This window comes from Anas platyrhynchos, chromosome 1 (genome assembly GCF_047663525.1).
Source record: "Anas platyrhynchos isolate ZD024472 breed Pekin duck chromosome 1, IASCAAS_PekinDuck_T2T, whole genome shotgun sequence".
NCBI classification, from domain to species: domain Eukaryota; kingdom Metazoa; phylum Chordata; class Aves; order Anseriformes; family Anatidae; genus Anas; species Anas platyrhynchos.
Genome location: NC_092587.1, coordinates 81,578,625 through 81,596,289, shown reverse-complemented (window position 1 = coordinate 81,596,289; position 17,665 = coordinate 81,578,625). Strand labels below are relative to the sequence as shown.

Below are 17,665 nucleotides of genomic sequence, written 5' to 3'. Positions count from 1 at the left end.
AATAGTTAAATTTAAACTATGCCAAAGGTTTCTGCCTTGTTCTACCTACACATGAAGATGAAAAACAAACAAAAAAATAAAACAACAACAAAAAAACACACAACCAACCAACTAACCAAAACAACAGAATCATGCCCCCTGACAACTACAAATCCTTAGCAAAAATGGAATTTGACTCTTATAGCTCTTCTTAGCAGCATTAGAGAAGTGGCAGATAGTCAAATCCTCCTGAAAGTCTCAATGATTTGGAAATCTAAAACCATGTAAAATAAAACAGAACAGAATAGAATTGAACAGTTCAGTTGGAAGGAACCTACAAAGATCAAGTCCAAGTATCAGACTATTTCAGGGCTACTCCAAAGTTAAAGTGTATCACTAAGAGCATTATCCAAATGCCTCTTGAACACTGACAGTCATGGTGCATCAAACACCTTCTTAGGAATTCTGTTCCAGTGTCTAACTACTTTCTTGGTAAAGAAGTTTTTACTAATGTCTAGTCCGAACCTCTCCTGACAGAGCTTTGAGCCATTGCCACATGTTTTGTCACTAGATACCAGGAAGAAACGATGAGCACTTCCCTTCCAGCCCTCCTCAGGAAGTTGTAAAAAGCAATGAGGTCACCTCTTAGCCTTCTTTTCTCCAAACTAGACAAACCAAATGTCCTCAGCCACTCTTCATAGGACATGCCTTCCAGAGCTTTGATCAGTTTTGTTGCCATCCTCTGGATCCATTCAAGTATCTTAACATTCTTTTAAAATTGTGTTACCCAGAACTGCATACAATATTCCAAGTGAGGCCGGACCAATGCAATATGTGGTGAGATAATCATACCACAGAATCATAGAATGACTTGGGTTGGAAGGGACCTCAAGAACCATCTAGTTCCAACCCCCCCTGCCATAGGCAGGGATGCCACTCACTAGATCTGGTTGGCCAAGGCCTCATTCAGCCTGGCCTTAACACCTCCAGGGATGGGGCATCCACAACTTCTCTTGGCAACTTGTTCCAGTGCCTCATCACCCTCTGAGTGAAGAATTTCCTCCTAACCTCTAATCTAAATCTCCCTTCTTTTAGTTTAAAGCTTTTACCCCTTGTCCTGTCAATATCTGATTGAGCAAATAGTTGCTCTCCATCTTTTTAATAAGCCCCCTTCAAGTACTGAAAGGTTGCAATGAGGTCACTCCAAAGCGTTCTCTTTTCCGTAGGCTGAACAGCCCCAGGTCTCTCAGCCTTTCTTTGTAGGAGAGGTGCTCCAGCCCCTTGACCATCTTTGTGGCCCTCACATAATAATCACAGGATATCACATCTTTTGACTGTCTGGCTACGCTGTATGTAATGCAACCCAGAATACAGTTTGCCCTCTTGGCTGCCAGGGTATACTGCTGGCTCATAGTGAGCCAACTGTAAACCAGCACCCCCACATCCCCTTCTTCAGGGCTTCTCTCCAGCCACTCATTTCCCAGTCTGTGCTTATGTCTGGCATTACTCAGTCCCAAGTGCAGAATCTGGCATTTGTTCTTGACAATTTGACAAGAATCTCCCTTCTTATAGCATTCTTATAGCATCTTCTCATAGTATTGTGATGGTCCAATGTTCCAGTCTATCTAGATCCCTCTGCAAAGCTTCTTGTCACTCAAGAGAGTCTGCAGCACTTCCAAGTTTTACACTGTCAGCAGTTTTAATAAGGATGCATTCAGCTCCGGCATTGAGAACATTGATAAAAATACTGAACATAACTGGACTCAAGATTGAGCCTTGGGGAACAGTTCTAGTGACTGGCTGCCAGCCAGATATAATTCCATTCACTGCAGACATTTGAGCCCTACTGTTAAGCCAGTTCTTCACCCAACATACCATGTACTAATTCATCTCACAATTGAACAACTTGTCCAGAAGGGTACTGTGAAAGGCAGTATCAAAAGCCTTACTAAAATCCAGAAAAACTACAACTGCTGCCTTCCCTTCATCTGCTGAGCAGGTGATCTTATCACAGAAGGAGATCAAATTAGTAAGAAAGGACTTTCCTTTCATGAACCCATGTTGCCTGGGCTTGATGATTGCCCTTTTCTTTAAGTGTCTTTCATTGGAGTGGAGGATAATTTTCTCTGTAATTTTCCCAGGTACTGAAATTAAACTAACTGTACTGTAATTTTCAGGGTTTTCTTTCATGCCCTTCTTGTAAATTGGGATAATGTTGGCTAGTTTCCAGGCAGCAAGGACCTCCCCAGCTTCCCAGCATTTTTGGTAGATAATTGAGAAGGGTCCTGCTATAACATCTGCTAAGCAGGTGTAAGTACTCCAGGATGAATCCCAGCAGGCCCAGTAGACTTAGAAACATTCAACTGATACAGCTGGTTCCTTGTAATTTTGGTGTTAACAAATGGAAAGTTGCTGCTTCCCCAGTCATGGTTGTCCTGTTTTCAGCTGGGATAGAGTTAATTTTCTTCCTAGTAGTTGGTATGGTGCTATGTTTTGCATTTACAATGAGAATAATGTTGATCACACACTGATGTTTAGTTGTTGCTGAGCAGTGCTTACACTCAGTCAAGGACTTCTCAGTTTCTCATGCTGCCCTGCCAGCGAGGGGGCTGGGGGTGCACAAGAAGCTGGGAGGGGACAGAACCAGGAGAGCTGACTCAATCCGGCCAAAAGGCTATTCTGTACCACATGACATCATGCTGGAAAGTAAAAAGGGAGGGACTTGGCTGTGGGGGGAAGACCGCTGCTCCACGAGGTCTGGCTAGACATCAGTCAGTGGTTTGTGAGTGATCGCTTTGTGCATCACTTGCTTTGTGATCCTTGCTTGTTAAGTTACTAACTTCATCCAGTAATAGTCCAATATTTTCATTAGACATCCTCTTGCTATTTACATACTTGAAAAAGGACTTTTTTATTATCTGAAATATCTGTCTAGTTTCAACTCTGGTTGAGTTTTTCCCTTTTATGTTTTCTTGCCGCAAATGTAAATTGCTGCTTTGTAATCTTCCCATACGGCCTGACCTTGCTTTGAGAGATCATACGCTTTCTTTTTCTACTTGAATTCCAAGAGAAGTTCCTTGTTCAGTCAAGCAGGTCTTCTGCCCTGCTTACTTGACTTACAACTCAGTGGGATTGCCAGCTCCTGTGCTTTTATAAGGTGGATCTTAAGAAGTACCCATCTCATGTGGACCTCTAAGCCCTCAAAAGCAGATTCCTAGGAGACCCTGCTAAATAACTCCCTGAGCAGTTTGAAATTTGCTCACTTAAAACCAAAGGTAACAACTTTACTGACCATTTTCCTCATTTCATCAAAAATTTGGACAAGGTCCATAAGGACAAGACCTACTGTTCCAGAGATTTCTTTAATTGCCTATAAAATTACTCATCAGTACTATCATCCTGACTGGGTGAACTACAACAGAAACCTATGATAACATCTTCTTTATTGTCCATGCCCCTTACCCAGAGGCTTTCGACCACATCATTCCTAACTGAAAGGGCTGTACTATCAGACGTCTCCCTTACACACACTGCAACTCCTCTATCTCATCTGCCCTGCCTATCTCTCCTAAACAGATTATAGCCCTCTGTCTCAGTACTCCAGTAAGGGGACTCCTTCCACGAAGTGTCACTATTACCAATGACATTGGAGATCTAGGAACAGACTGAAGTTTCAAGTTCCTCCTGTTTGTTTCTCATTTCTCTTTCAGAGAGTTCTCTTTGTTCTACATGCATTGGTGTACAGGCATTTCAGATGGGCTCCCAAACCCTCAGTGCTCTCTGGACAGGCATAAATGCTCCCATTAACTGCGCCATCCCATGACTTGCCTACAGCATTCCTGGCAGTATAGCTTTCCCCTGTCAATCCAATTTAAAGCCCCCTCAATCAGTACTGCTAGCTTACAGGCAAATAAACATTTTCCCACCTAGATAGATGGATCCTGTCAGGTCCCAGCAGACATTGTGTCTTGGAGAATCTGCCGTGGTTGCAAAAAAAACATTTCTAGCAAAGAATTTCTAGCATAGAATTCTAGCAAAGGCACTAGTGTTGGAGACAGATATTGATATCCTGAGCTTGCTTGTTCCTTCCAGTGTCTTTCACTTTACTAGGAGGATAGAGAAAAACACTACCTGAGCACCTGAATCCTTTTAGTAATCTTCCCCTTTTGATTGACCTGAAGCTTCTTGATGCACCACCAATATGATGGTACCTACACAAAAGAGCAGGAGTGGGTAATACTCTGAAGGCTGTACTAAGTTCTTCAGTACTCTAGTGACCTCCCTGAGTGCTGGAAAGGCAGCAAAATTCTCTGAAAAGACTATCCTGTCTGCAGATGGGTGCATCATTTCCCCTCAAGAGGGAGTCTACTACAACCATAACTCATAATGTAAACAATCAAAACCTGCAACTCCAACAACAGACAAACTGAGTAGGTTTTCATTAAGTCTTTCTTCTTTCTATCTCAACCTTACCGACTTGCAGGTATAACCTGACAGATGAAATGACTGAAGTGTTAGTTCTTCAAAACATACACATCTAAAACGTGTCTCTTCTTTCACTGACTGAATTCTTCTTAATCCCCTGCATATTAAATGGTAGTTTCAACCCACCTGTTACTCTCCCTCATCTGCCCCCCACTATTCGTAGTATGTATAACAGGCACCTTAATTTCATGGGCAATAAGTTCATTTGGTGGTTTGTAGTAAGCTCATACATATTTACACTGGTTATCTTTTCTATAGAACAAAAACAACCTCCCTCTTTCCTCTAAAGGTGGTAGCACAGGCTTCAGTCTCTCCTTCAGTCCTTTTAATTTCCTGTAAGAAGCCAATAAAAGGGAAAAGATAACCAGTTTATGTAGTTTGTCCTATTCACCATCATTCCATAAAGAAATGCACTGATATTCCATGCTTGCAGCCCAGTAGTCCAACTGCATTCTGGGCTGCATCAAAAGAGGTGTGACCAGCAAGTTTAGGGAGGTGACTGTCTCCCTCTACTCTGCCCTTGTGAAGCCCCACCTGGAGTGCTGTGTCCAGGCCTGTGGCCCCCAGCACAAGAAAGACATGGACCTGTTAGAGCGAGTCCAGAGGAGGGCTACAAAGATGATCAGCGGATTGGAGCACCTCTCCAGTGAAGAAAGGCTGAGAGAGCTGGGGATGTTCAGTCTGGAGAAGAGAAGACTCAAGAGAGACATCATTGCAACCTGTGAATACTTAAAGGGGTCTTACAAAAAGATGGAGTGAGTTTTTGCTCAATTACATAATGATAGGGGAAATGATCCTAAATAAAAGAGGACAAATCTAGATTAAACCTTAGGAAGAAATTCTTCACTGTAAGGGTAGTGAAGCACTGGAATAGGCTGCCAAGAAAAGTTGTGGATGCCCCATCCCTGGAGGCGTTCAAGGCCAGGTTGGATGGGGCCTTGGACAACCACATCTACTGGGTAGCATCCCTGTCTATAGCAGAGGGTTTGGATTTAGATTGTCTTTGAGGTCCCTTCCAACCCAAGCCATTCTATGATTCTATTTCACATGGCAGAGTGGATCAGATTCTCAGTTACCGTTCTCAGTTACAGTTTGGAATAGACAGCCCACAAAGTAGAAGGCTCCATCCCACTGGTTTTTCTGGTCTCAAGATGGACTAAATAGGGTGCACCAAATCAAGGAGAAACACAGAACAAATTTATAGATGACAGCACTGCAGTAACTCACTCCACAGTAGGAACTCACCAGAGCTCCAGTATAGGTAGGATTTGAAGCATCATCCTCCAAAAAGCGGGACAAACCAAAGTCTGAAACCTTGCACACGAGGTTACTGTTGACCAAGATGTTACGTGCTGCCAGGTCACGATGCACATAGTTCATGTCTGAAAGGTAGCGCATGCCAGATGCAATCCCTCGTAGCATTCCCACCAGCTGTAACACACTGAACTGTCCCTCCTTTTGCTGAAAGTGAAGAGGTAGACACAGGCTTTCATGACCACAGGAAATGAAACCAACAGGGAAAACTAGCAAAGAGCATATTAATAAGGTTTGTTTTATGAAGTTAGAGAACATACATCTTCAGATAAACTCTAAAGGTTCAAGAACAGCAAACAAGGAAGGAAAATGGCCTTAAGGCAATGAATTTCAAAGTCAGGCATTGGTGATCTACTTCTGAAGACAGATCTCATATTGTAGACATATCCTGCTTTAGCATCTTATGTCTAGTCTCTTATTAACTACTAAAACGGCTAAATGAAGGGGAGCAGACAAATCTGTTCTTACTTTTTTGAGATCTTTACAATGAGTTCTATTTTTTATACAATGAGTTCATGTGCTCTTCAAAATGTACCTGCCAAAGTAGTTGGGTTGAATTAACATCTGAATCAATAAAGAAAGAAGTAAAGCATCTATACTACAGAAATGTTGTATTTTTGTTTCATTATTAAAAAACAAACAAACAAACAAAACAAAAAAAAAAAACAACAAACACACTGGAGACTCTGAGTCCAAGAATAATGACAAGTTTAATTACTTGAAGTCACCTGAAAACATTCTGTGGAATTAAGCCTGAAGAGTAGACTTATTTTGGAGTATGCACATAGGAACTAGAAGGCCATGTACAAAGATTAACAGTTTAATATCAATGAGTTTGAAAGGTCAAAAATAATGCAGAGATCTTATATGATGCGTGAGTATTTGGAACATTTTCATCATTTTGGTCCAAAACCACTTAGCCTGGTAATTTGCTTTTATTTCTATTGCACCTGCAGAGGGCAATTGAGAACTTGTAGTGATAGGGGAAGAGGAAGGGCAGTCAAAACTATCAGAATCAAGAATGGCACACCGCAAGGTGAAGAGGTAACAGTTGTGGGGGAGTCTGGTTGTTGTACCCTGAGGAAGGAATCCAGAGATCCATTATCCATGAACTCTGTAACAATCATGACTGGTCGGCTCTTGGTGACCACACCCTCCAGACGGATGACGTTGGGATGCTCAAATTGCCCCATGATGCTGGCCTCACTCAGGAACTCTCGCCGCTGCTCATCTGTATAACCTGACTTCAATGTTTTAATAGCTACTGTGCATTCACGTTTCCCTGGGTGTTTTAGGCGCCCAAAGCACACCTCTCCAAACTCTCCTGTCAGGGGGGGAAGAAACACACCTCAAGTAAGGAGACAGAGCAAAATGTTTAGTCAATTGCACTAAAACATTCTAATATGGAAGGCTCCAAGCACTGCTTGGAAATATAGTTACCAGGACCATTTGGGTCAAGGTAAAGTTCTTAATAAAGGCTCTGAATTCGGTCTGGTCAGGTTCAGGTTCAAGGTTCAAAATGAGGAATTCAAATGAGTCTTTGAAGGGTGTTTTTAAATTTGATTTGGAGCCAGCATCTGAGTTTAAGCAAGTTAAGATGAATTTTGCAAAAATTAATGCTAGCTATCCTGAAACACTTGACATGTCATGGTTGGGTACACTTCAGGACAGTAATGTGTCAGGTATCAAGGAAGGCAAGAAGCTGCTTCAAAATCTGAAGATGCTCACACTACCTGATCCAATGACCTCCTCAATCTTGATGAAGGACACATCAATTTCCTTGGCAAACTCTCGAATAGCTTCATTGGGATCCTCGTAGGTTGAAGGATCAATGTAGTATTTTACTCCAAGTCCTGCAGTAGAGGAGACAGCCCAACACATCACCAGAATCAGACCCTGAGAGAAATGGGTGCTAGTGACTCCTGAAGAGATAGGCCTTTGGCATCTGTTGCTCAAGAACACTTACCTCGTGTACTGATATACTGCTGCAGGCGGTCTGTATATGGAGTCTCCCGCCTTTTACTGCAGGACATAAAAGAAAGGAATGTCAAAACACATGCAAGTCTCTCTTAGGATGTTAGGGGAAGTTTCTCAGTGCAAGACTCAGAGAATCTTTGAATTCAGCAATATAAGTGTTATGATCCTGCCCATCTCTTCGTAACCAGTGCTAGCTTGTTTTCTGTCTGGTAGTTTTTACACTAACGTGTGCAACACCACTTTAGACATGACAAATGATGTGGAATTCAGAACTATCCTGAAAAAAAAATTGCAGTTTAATGTTACTGTCTTGGAAGTCTTCTTGGTATTCAGGTTAAATTTGTATTTTATTTTCATTTAATTACTACAAATTATTATTTTCAATACTAATAGAAACTATTTCCTGTGATGTCAAGTTCTTCAGAAACATTCTAAGAGCCATGTGTTCAAATGACAACTGCATAAAGCATATAAATTCCATCCCACAAGATTACTTCTTCATTTATCTTCCTTCTCTCCTAACAGCATTTACTTTGACTATTCTTTTATTATGGTACCCAAAACCAACCACACAAAAACAGATGGACAGAAATCTGTTCTGTGATCTATACACAAGCAACTCAGAATAGGTACAGTCTTTATTGCTGTAATATTTATTGCAAATAAGTATCTAAATTACAGTAATAATATGTGATTCTCAGCACTGGCACTTCTCAAATTTTGTTATTCCTTTAAATATGTGTTATTCAAGTCATTTTTTCCCCACACGATCTAGATGTTTTCCAACTTTCATCTTATTCTTCTTTTGCTCTTAATATTGTCTATTTTTCAGTCACTTCCTTTGTTCGCAACAATATTTATAAGCAGCTTTTTTTCTCCCTGAAGATGTACAATTCATGCTAGTTTACAATCTTTTTAAAATCATGTTAATTATACCATTGATATAATTATGCCATTGATATATATAATTCATTGTAAATCAAACCCTGTTTTCCTATAGTATTCCTGCTGTATACAAGAATTCTTGCCCATTCATATACTTTATAATTTCAGCACAAGACCTTCAATCTGATTCAATTAGCAACTGAAGTCAGAATTTCACTAAAGATAATGCTACCTGTCTTTACTAAGAGATCTAATTCTATCATTCTATAAGGAATCTGTGTATTATTCACACATGTGGAGCTTATTTCTTAAAATTCTACTAACATTCCCAAACCACAGATATTTCTATCTTCAAAGTCTGTTCTTTCTGCTGTTGAAAGAAATTGGCTTTACTGGGGACCCATACCTACAAGCTGTAACTGTGCTACTCTGTCAGGTCTACATTCAGGTTTTTATAGGTCACCTGACATGTTAATGGTTTGGTATCATAAAAACAAAATAAAACAATTAGCTAAAATAGGTGTTTCACATTGTGTGTTGGCTGGACAATATGCACCAAAACTAATTTATTGTATTTGTTTCCACATATATTCTGTCTTTTCTGACATTTCATATGGACTTCTTCATTTCCTACATCATCAAACTTCCTTTTCTTGTCAAAGACAAATTTTAAGTAGAAATTTGATATATCTACCTTTTCTAAATCACTATTACATAATCCTTTGTGTATAAATTAAACTATTTTTATGACATTTCTTATTTATGTATATACATTTACAGAAACCTATTAATGTTGTCCCCCAACACAGATTTGCTAATACTAATTTGCATATTTTTTTTAGAAAATATATGCTTTATTGACTTTATTTTTTTTTAGAAAATATATGCTTTATTGAGTTGTGCACATAATATCACATTCCCAGCTGTAAGAAATTGTATTTTAACAGCTCAAAGCTACAAAAGGAGGCAACAGTGCAAATATAACAATATTTGGTAATTTTCTCCTTTCCAGAATGAAAAATATTAACAGTAAATATACACAAATAGAGAAAACAAATTAATATCAAAAAAAAAGAAAGAAAAAAAAGAAGAGAACAAAAAAAGAAATTACTAAAACTAGATGTCACTTTCTGAAGTATTTATACCTTTCTTTAGTTCAACAGACAAATCTAAAATGTTCCACTTGCGCAGAGGCAGAGTAGACAAGACACAGAAATCCATTATGGACAGTCTGGGAGATTAAGTTCAAACTTCAATAAATTCATGAAGTAGGTGATGACTGCTTCTTTTCTTTCCCCTCCACCTCCTCAGCCATTGTTTACTTTTGTTCATCTAGGTATCTCTGCTAGACACCTTTACTTCTCTTTGTTTTTAAAACTTCTGCCCTGCTCTTTCACTGTGACAGACTATTTCTACATTGACTTGTCTTTTTTTTTTTTCTTTTCTTTCCAAAATGCAAAGTGGTGTTTGATTTCTTTAACCCATATTTTATGAGTCTGTGTTCCTTGGAACCATGTAAAATGTACAGATTTTATTCTTCAGCAAATGAGCTACAGACTCTCAGTCCTTGGTTAAAGAATAGTTTGCAGTTCCTCAGCACCTTCTTAATTAATGTATCTAAACATTTACTCCACCAATCCTTCACCACATCATTTCATTCTTCACTTGCTTGATTACAATGTAATTTGCAGTCACTTCTTGACGGTGATGCATTTAAACACCTTTTGATCACCAGCTTTATAAAGCTTCCATTGTGTTCTTAGTGCTACCTAGACAAATCTTAGCTAAGTACATGAGTGGTTTACCAAAGGAGAGGCTTCTGACAGGGGTGCAATGGGGCAGGATTTTTTCTTAATTAGAAAATGTCATCTCAAGGACATCTGAATAAATGTAGATTGGGCTGTTTCCCTTGGGAATGGATTATGAAGCCACGGCAAGAAAGTTCCACTGTCTAGGGTGCAGGCACTGGCACATGAGAAAATCAAGGAATTCACCTCTTGAAGATGATGGCAAGGATGGCAATGGCAGCAATTACCAAGAAGGCTAGACCACCAAGTGCTGAGCCCACGATAAGTGGCAGTCGGTCCTGCACCATCTCTGAGCGCTCACCTAGCAAGGAAGACACACACATACACACACAAATGCAGAATACAGAAACAATTAGAGTTTCCCATCTGCTCACCTAGGACTCACCCATAATTCCAACCCTATCAGCCCTTTTGCTTCCAGGCTAGTCCTAGTAATTTAGCAAATGCTTGTCTTGATTATTGCTCTGCCCTTGCAATTGTGCTTCTCCAGTGCTTTCCTTCCTATTTCTGAAAACCTAGTACTCCATCTCAAAACACTTTTCCTTGTCCACTGACATGTGACTAGCAATTTAAGTATAAGCCAATTCTAAGCCTGGGCTTTGATCCTGTTGTCCCCTACTTTAGCTTTACGATTACAAACGAGTACATTTGATACAGACCAAAGGGCATCACAAGGCAGTATGTAGGTCTCTACGTGAATAGATGGTGATACTATTAGATAGATGGTAAGGTTCTGTGTATATGTTCTGTGTACTACTTGCCTTAAGACTTTCAGAGCATTCATCTGTAAGATGTCCTGTGACACCTGGAGACCAAACTAGAGCAGTATATATTGCTACGCACTCTAATACCCTCATAAAGAGAGTTCTACTGACACACTCTGCTTCCTGCTGATCAGAAGCATGGAGGTATATGAGAACAAGGAGTAGGGCAGGGGAATATGGAAGTAGCAGTGGCTAAGGGAATGTAAACAACGTGCTCTGACATCATGAACTTTCTTTGATAGAACAAATCCATATATGCAAATTCCTATATACAGACACACAAGTTGAGTAGTAATGTCTGGTAGCAGTCCTCCCAGAGGATATGCTAATACAATCAGTGACATACACTAGTGAAAGACGGGCATGTGCAGATCTGAGTACACTTACCTGCCATTAGAGTTTGAAAATACATCTTTCCACCGTATGGACCATAGCCCACTGCTGTTCTAGCTCGTACTTGGAAGGCATAGATCTTGCCTGGGCTCAGATTTAATATGGTGGCCATGTTAGTTTCACTAGTCAAGGTGAATGAATTATCCTCATCTTCTGCCTGTGAATGTCAGTGACCGAAAAGGAATGTGAGACTTTTGCCCATTAAGTTGGCTTTTCTCATCAAGGAATGCTAGTTTCCATGTGGGTCCAATGATATTTGAGTCCATTACAAAGTATCCCAACCCCACTTGATATTCTAGACCTGACTTCCTCACACACTATTCACTGCTTCTTACTGCTACTTCTCATTCCCTTATACCTAGGTTCATATATTTATAATCATATATTCACATATATTTATATGAGAGATCAGATATAGGGAATGGGAGCTTGTCTTAATGGTCCTATGGACCTCTTTCCCTTAAATCAATTAGGAGTCATGAAAGATGTGAATAGAGAACAACTATATATTTGTCATCCTGTAATTTCAGCACATAAACATGTAACTTGGACCTGCCATTTAGTAAATGAAAGAGTGCATTCCTCCACCCAAAATTTCTTAGAGATGTTCATCCAGGCATAAATTGGGACACAGAATTTCTCTCCACAAATAAAACACAGGATGTTGCAGTGAGTCTAATTTTAACATAGACATCTGGAAACTTGATGTCCTTCCACTATTACCTGCATCAGGTGGTACTAAACTTACCCAGTTGTTTCAACTACAGCTTTTTAGCTTAGCTACATGTGTCTTCTCCCTTTTTAACATCATCCCCAGATGGCCCCAACCTGGGAAATGCATATGGACAGATGTTATAACAATATAACTATATATTGTGAACTTCTGTGCTTGCTATAGTTTGTTCTTCTCTCATAACTGGAGCATTTTATCTGCCTTATCCAGTCTGATCCAAGAGTTCATCTACCAGAAAGACTTCCCCTTTTTCTTTTGCATAACAGCTATATAACAATCTGCACAGCATCACTCTCTTCTCACCTTGTCAAAATAGCGTAGCTGATAATCCAGGATAACGCCATTGGGCTGGTCTGGCTGAGGCCAAGACAGTGTGATGCTACTGGTAGTACGACTCACCTGATGCATCATAGGGACTGCAGAGGGGACTGGAATGAAAGAGAAGAGAGATTGCAAAGAGAAAACATTAACAAAGACCTGTAGTTGAATATTTATTATAATGAATTCAAAAACTTAGGTCAAACTCTCCTTTAATTTCCCTTAATTTGCATTATGAAATATTTCGTAACAACGAGAAGAAACACATCTACAATTTTACTCTACTGAGAGATACAGTCAAAGACAACTCATGGAAAAAATGAAGAAACTCACATCTAACTGATCATGATCAGGAGTTTTGATGGTATACAGTGTAGCTGGAACATTATTTTGGGCTTCAAAATTTGAAAATTTTACATGCAAGATGAATCACTGATTGACCATTCAATGCCACTGCCTTGCTCAAGGATCATGCTTGAATAAACAATATGATAGAGGCAAGAACAAAAGCAGAGCACACCACTTCTTTTAAGCTTCTCCCCAAGACTATAATTCTTTCCTGGGGGGTGGGTGGGAGAGGAAGAAATATGCCTGCCTGAGCAACAGAGGTCTTTCACTTCCACATCACTGTTACAAACTAGAAGATGTCAAAGGATGAGGGGACTGACGAGTTAAGGAACAGACCTTGAAGTATTCCTCCATTCAGTGGTTCCAGTTCAGTTGCAGATCATAAAGAATGAAATCATCTAATTTTCACAGCCTGATCTAAAGGCTAGTTCACACTAGTTCCTGAATCTCATGCCAATCCCCTGCAGGACTGTTACCTAGATGGCAAAATTACTGTTGTATTTGAGACTCTTGGTATCCCTGCAAGTCATTAAGCCACAAAAGTCCAGTCTGAATGGGCTTCTAATCAACACTATGGCCTGGAACCAACAGCTCCAGGGCCAGAGTCACTCTTAAGTGTGTATATATAGAAGCTTCACACGCGGTTTTACCGTCTGTTCTTAAAAAGCATGGTAACTTTCTGTTTTAGTGAAAAGGCCAGCTTGATATACTACACAGATGGAACTGTCAACCTTCTTGATTCTACTAGGATATTTAGTGCATAGAGTCTGTGACAGATACTAATTATTGTAGGGAAAATTCAACTTTCCTTTTATGCTGGTTATACTCAGCATGGCAACTGAGCTTCACCACTACTGCTCTCTTACTTCCCCTCCTCAAAGGGAAAGGTGAAGAAAATATGATAGAAGGGGCTCAGGGGTTGAGATAAAGACAGGGAGATCACTCAACAATTATCGTCAAGGCCAAAACAGACTCAGCACAGGGAGATTAATATAATTTATTAACTATTACTAACAAGCTAGAGCACTGAGAAACTAAAAACTAACTAAAAACACTTTCCCCCCACCCACCTTCTTCTGCCTCCACCCCACAAGTGGCGAAGGGGAACAGAGCAGAGAACAGGACTTGTGGTCAGTCTGTGATGCTTCGTAACTGCCGCTCCTTCACAGTCTTCCCCTGCTCCAGCATGAGGTCCCTCCCACGAGATGCTGTTCTTCCCAAACTGATCTGTATCGGGTTTGTGTGGCAAGGTTTTGGTAGTGGGGGGCTGAAGGGGTGGCCTCTGTGAGAAGAATCCAGAAGCTGCCCCATGCTAGATAACAGCCAGTTTCAGCTGGCTCCAGAGGACTGCTGGGGAACAGCAGTTGGGAAAGTAAAGAGTGTGAAACAGTCCTGCAGACACCAAGGTCAGTGCAGCAGGAGGGCAGGAGGTGCTCCAGGCAGGCAGCAGCAGTTCTTCTGCGGCCTGTGGAGAGGCCCCTGGTGGAGCAGGCTGTCCCCTGCAGCCCATGGGTCCCACATGGAGCAGATCTCCACGCTGCAGCCCCCCCATGGGTGGAGGAGCCCGCGGTGGAGCAGGTGGATGTGGCCTGGAGGAGGCTGCGGCCCATGGAGAGCCCCCGCAGGAGCAGGCCCCGGGCCAGAGCTGCAGCCTGTGGAGAGGAGCCCACGCAGGAGCAGGGGGCCTGGGGGGAGCCACCCACCTGTGGAGGATCCGTGCTGGAGCAGTTTGCTCCCAACAGATGGACCCCATGTTATGGACCCATAATGGAGCAGTTCTTGAAGAACTGTTTGGTGCTGCCTTATTTAACATGGGGTAGCTTCTGGACTCTTCTCACAGAGTCCACCCCTGCAGCCCCCTGCTACCAAAACCTTGCCACATAAACTCAACACACCTTTATGTACAAAGCAAGGATCTGGTCATCAAACATAAAAGAAGGCTTTGGAAGCATGAATCTAAACGAGAAAGCAAATATGAGCTTGTGTCTACTAACTTTAGAAATATTCTGATAGGTTGTTCTGAAAGTCTGAAGCTCAACATTAGGGGGGGAGGATGGGATCAGAATGGAAGACTGGTGAGGAGGATTGTAAATATGATCAAGTGTCCTTGCAGCTGGGAATGCTTAAAGTCTAGGTAATAGTAATGTAGTAATGATTCTACCTTGTACCTGCTTCCACTGAAGTGCCAAAAGAGTATTTTCCTTTGCATGCAAACTATCAACAGTTTTGTTAATGAAACAGTGGTTTCAAAGCTTGTTTCATATATACATGCATCCAGTTCTTTGTTGATTTATCACTTTTACTAATTTTGCTATTTTCACAGTGTTTATAAATGGAGACATGCAAGGTTAATGCCTAACGATATAATCCACTGGCAGCTGAAATCATAGGGCCTGACTGAACCAACTATTCACTGAAAGCAAACATTTTTTTGAGATCAGATTTTTAAGGAAGTCTGAAAATGACTGGTTTTTTGTTTGTTTGTTTTTTGTTTGTTTGTTTGTTTGTTTGTTTGTTTTTTGTATTTTAGCATTACTATTTATGAATTAGCAAATGTATGGATAAATTCTTGCACAAGTACCACATATAACACCTAATGGAAGATATAATGCAGTCTAACCATTGGGTAAATACAGCTCCCAGATTCTATTTTTCATGGGCTGTCAAGTGTAACTCTCCTACATGTCAGAACAATATTCTTCCTGGTAACACACAATGGTGGATTTAAAATATTTAGAGCACCATGAAAATGCTACATTCTCTGAGTTACTAACGTTTGGCAAGTTTCTGCTGTTTCCTTATAATGCTGATGTCCTTGACAAGCAACATGTGCCTGCAAGCCTAAGAATTTTTCTACATCAGCAGACAAGGTAAGGAAGGAATGTGAAGGAAAGAAGGATACCTCTTCTGCTTCTCAAGTGTTACTCAAGAAGAGCCTATTGATTCAGATCTCCAAAGTCCTTTTTTGAAAAACAACAACAAACCTGTCTTCCCTTGATTTAGGAAGTGGACTGGAAGAGATCTCAGTTTGGATCGATATAACCTGTTGCCAACTAATGTTCTTGAGCCTAGTGAGGTGTCATACAACCCAAGTTTTCTTTAAAGGATGTGGTAAGCTCCCACAGCATTTTCTCTTCTATCTCCCAGAGACGCCATATAGCTGGGCTTGCAAGCACCAAGAAAGAAAATAAACCCATGGAAGAACTGATTTTTTGATGAGCAGCAAATAGGAGATTTACAAATATCAAAGGAAACTAGGTCATCACCATCACTTATTTTTTAGCTTCATACATGCAATTCACCAATAAATAGTGCTTATGATGCATTTGCTTACTTTATCAAGGTATACTGAAGATACAATGGTAAAAGATTTTATGAAGAGATTCCTTATCTATCAGTACACATGATACACAAATGCTACTTGCCTGTAGGCCTGACAGACATGGCTTTTGGAAAACATGAATCAGGATATCTTTATTGCCTATGAGCTACTATAACACTGAGTCAGATCACATAACTTAGCTACTGAAAAAATAAATCCAAACAAAAGGTCAGAGGTCTACAGATTTTATAGAAATCATTAAAAAATAATTAAACTTGCCCTCAGCTATGCTTTCTTCTGTAATGCAAACCCCAAATCTACCTTTCTCATATTGTCATTTCTCCTCCTTTACTTCTTCGGGTATCCTATTATCCTCACATTCTCAGCAAATGGCATTAAACCCAAGCTTTGTTGCACACCCCATCTTATTTATAATCTTCAAGGAAGATGTCTGAATACAGAATAGAAATCACTTTATTCATGTCTTTAACATCTTCTTCTTTTGAAAATGCCCTATGTCTTTTCCACAGACTTCAGTTGAGTTCTGACCCTTTCTTTAAAATATCTGAAAATCCTGAAAAAGTATCTCAGGTTGTCTTCTGTCATAACCTTGTACTAAAATTCCTGTGCATGAAGACTGCTTTAGAAAGGCAAATTGTTTAGTTATTTTCACCACCTGTACCTGTATTATTACTATTTCTTATAAATGGGTTCCACTCATGCCTAATATGCAGAGAATTTTCCTTTATATCACAAGGTGCCATGTGACATATGGACCTCCTATTTCTACCTTCTCAGAAAGCTTCCATCTTCATTGAAAGAGTTGCTGAAACCTGCAATGTGAAAACAAGCATATTCATTCACTGCTTTTGCTGAAGAGAATTAAATCCCAATCACACCTGGACAAATCTGCTGAAGACAACAAAGTTGAGAAATGTAAAAAAAATATTTCAAGAGTATTTTTCCTATACAACAGGAAGACAATAGAGTTGAATTCTTAGGGAACTTGAGTGCTCAAGGTTGGCAATTAGGATCATAGATAAACAACATGTTACTTTGGGAATTAGTGTAATTTATTCAGAGGATGATGAACACAGAGCTCATATATTGTTTACTTTACCTGTTTGTTTTAGCCTGGCAAAACACAATAGTATTTTTATTTACTTATTTATTTTTTGTCCACTGCACTCTTCCATATGTTTTTGGAAAAGCAGACAACTTCAAGCAAATTTTCCTGATCAACTCATCCATTTGCCCTTGTAAATTCAAAAACATACTCAGAGTTTAAGTCTTTCCTCCTCTCAACCATAAAATCTTCTGTCGGGTCCTTTGAAATTTC

General features: G+C 40.2%; 1 protein-coding gene across 6 annotated transcripts in view; it reads right to left on the bottom strand.

The window, feature by feature from the left end:
• EPHB6 (EPH receptor B6) overlaps positions 1-17,665 on the bottom strand; it is an 83,617-nt gene that overhangs the window by 12,947 nt on the left and 53,005 nt on the right. For all 6 annotated transcript variants that reach the window (XM_072043165.1, XM_072043163.1, XM_072043156.1 and 3 more), the window contains 7 exons: positions 12,642-12,766; positions 11,600-11,762; positions 10,635-10,749; positions 7,745-7,800; positions 7,512-7,631; positions 6,855-7,102; positions 5,710-5,925 (listed from right to left, as the gene is read on the bottom strand). In XM_072043165.1, coding sequence (XP_071899266.1) covers positions 5,710-5,925; positions 6,855-7,102; positions 7,512-7,631; positions 7,745-7,800; positions 10,635-10,749; positions 11,600-11,762; positions 12,642-12,766 — 1,043 coding nt within the window. The remainder of the gene's footprint in view (positions 1-5,709; positions 5,926-6,854; positions 7,103-7,511; positions 7,632-7,744; positions 7,801-10,634; positions 10,750-11,599; positions 11,763-12,641; positions 12,767-17,665) is intronic.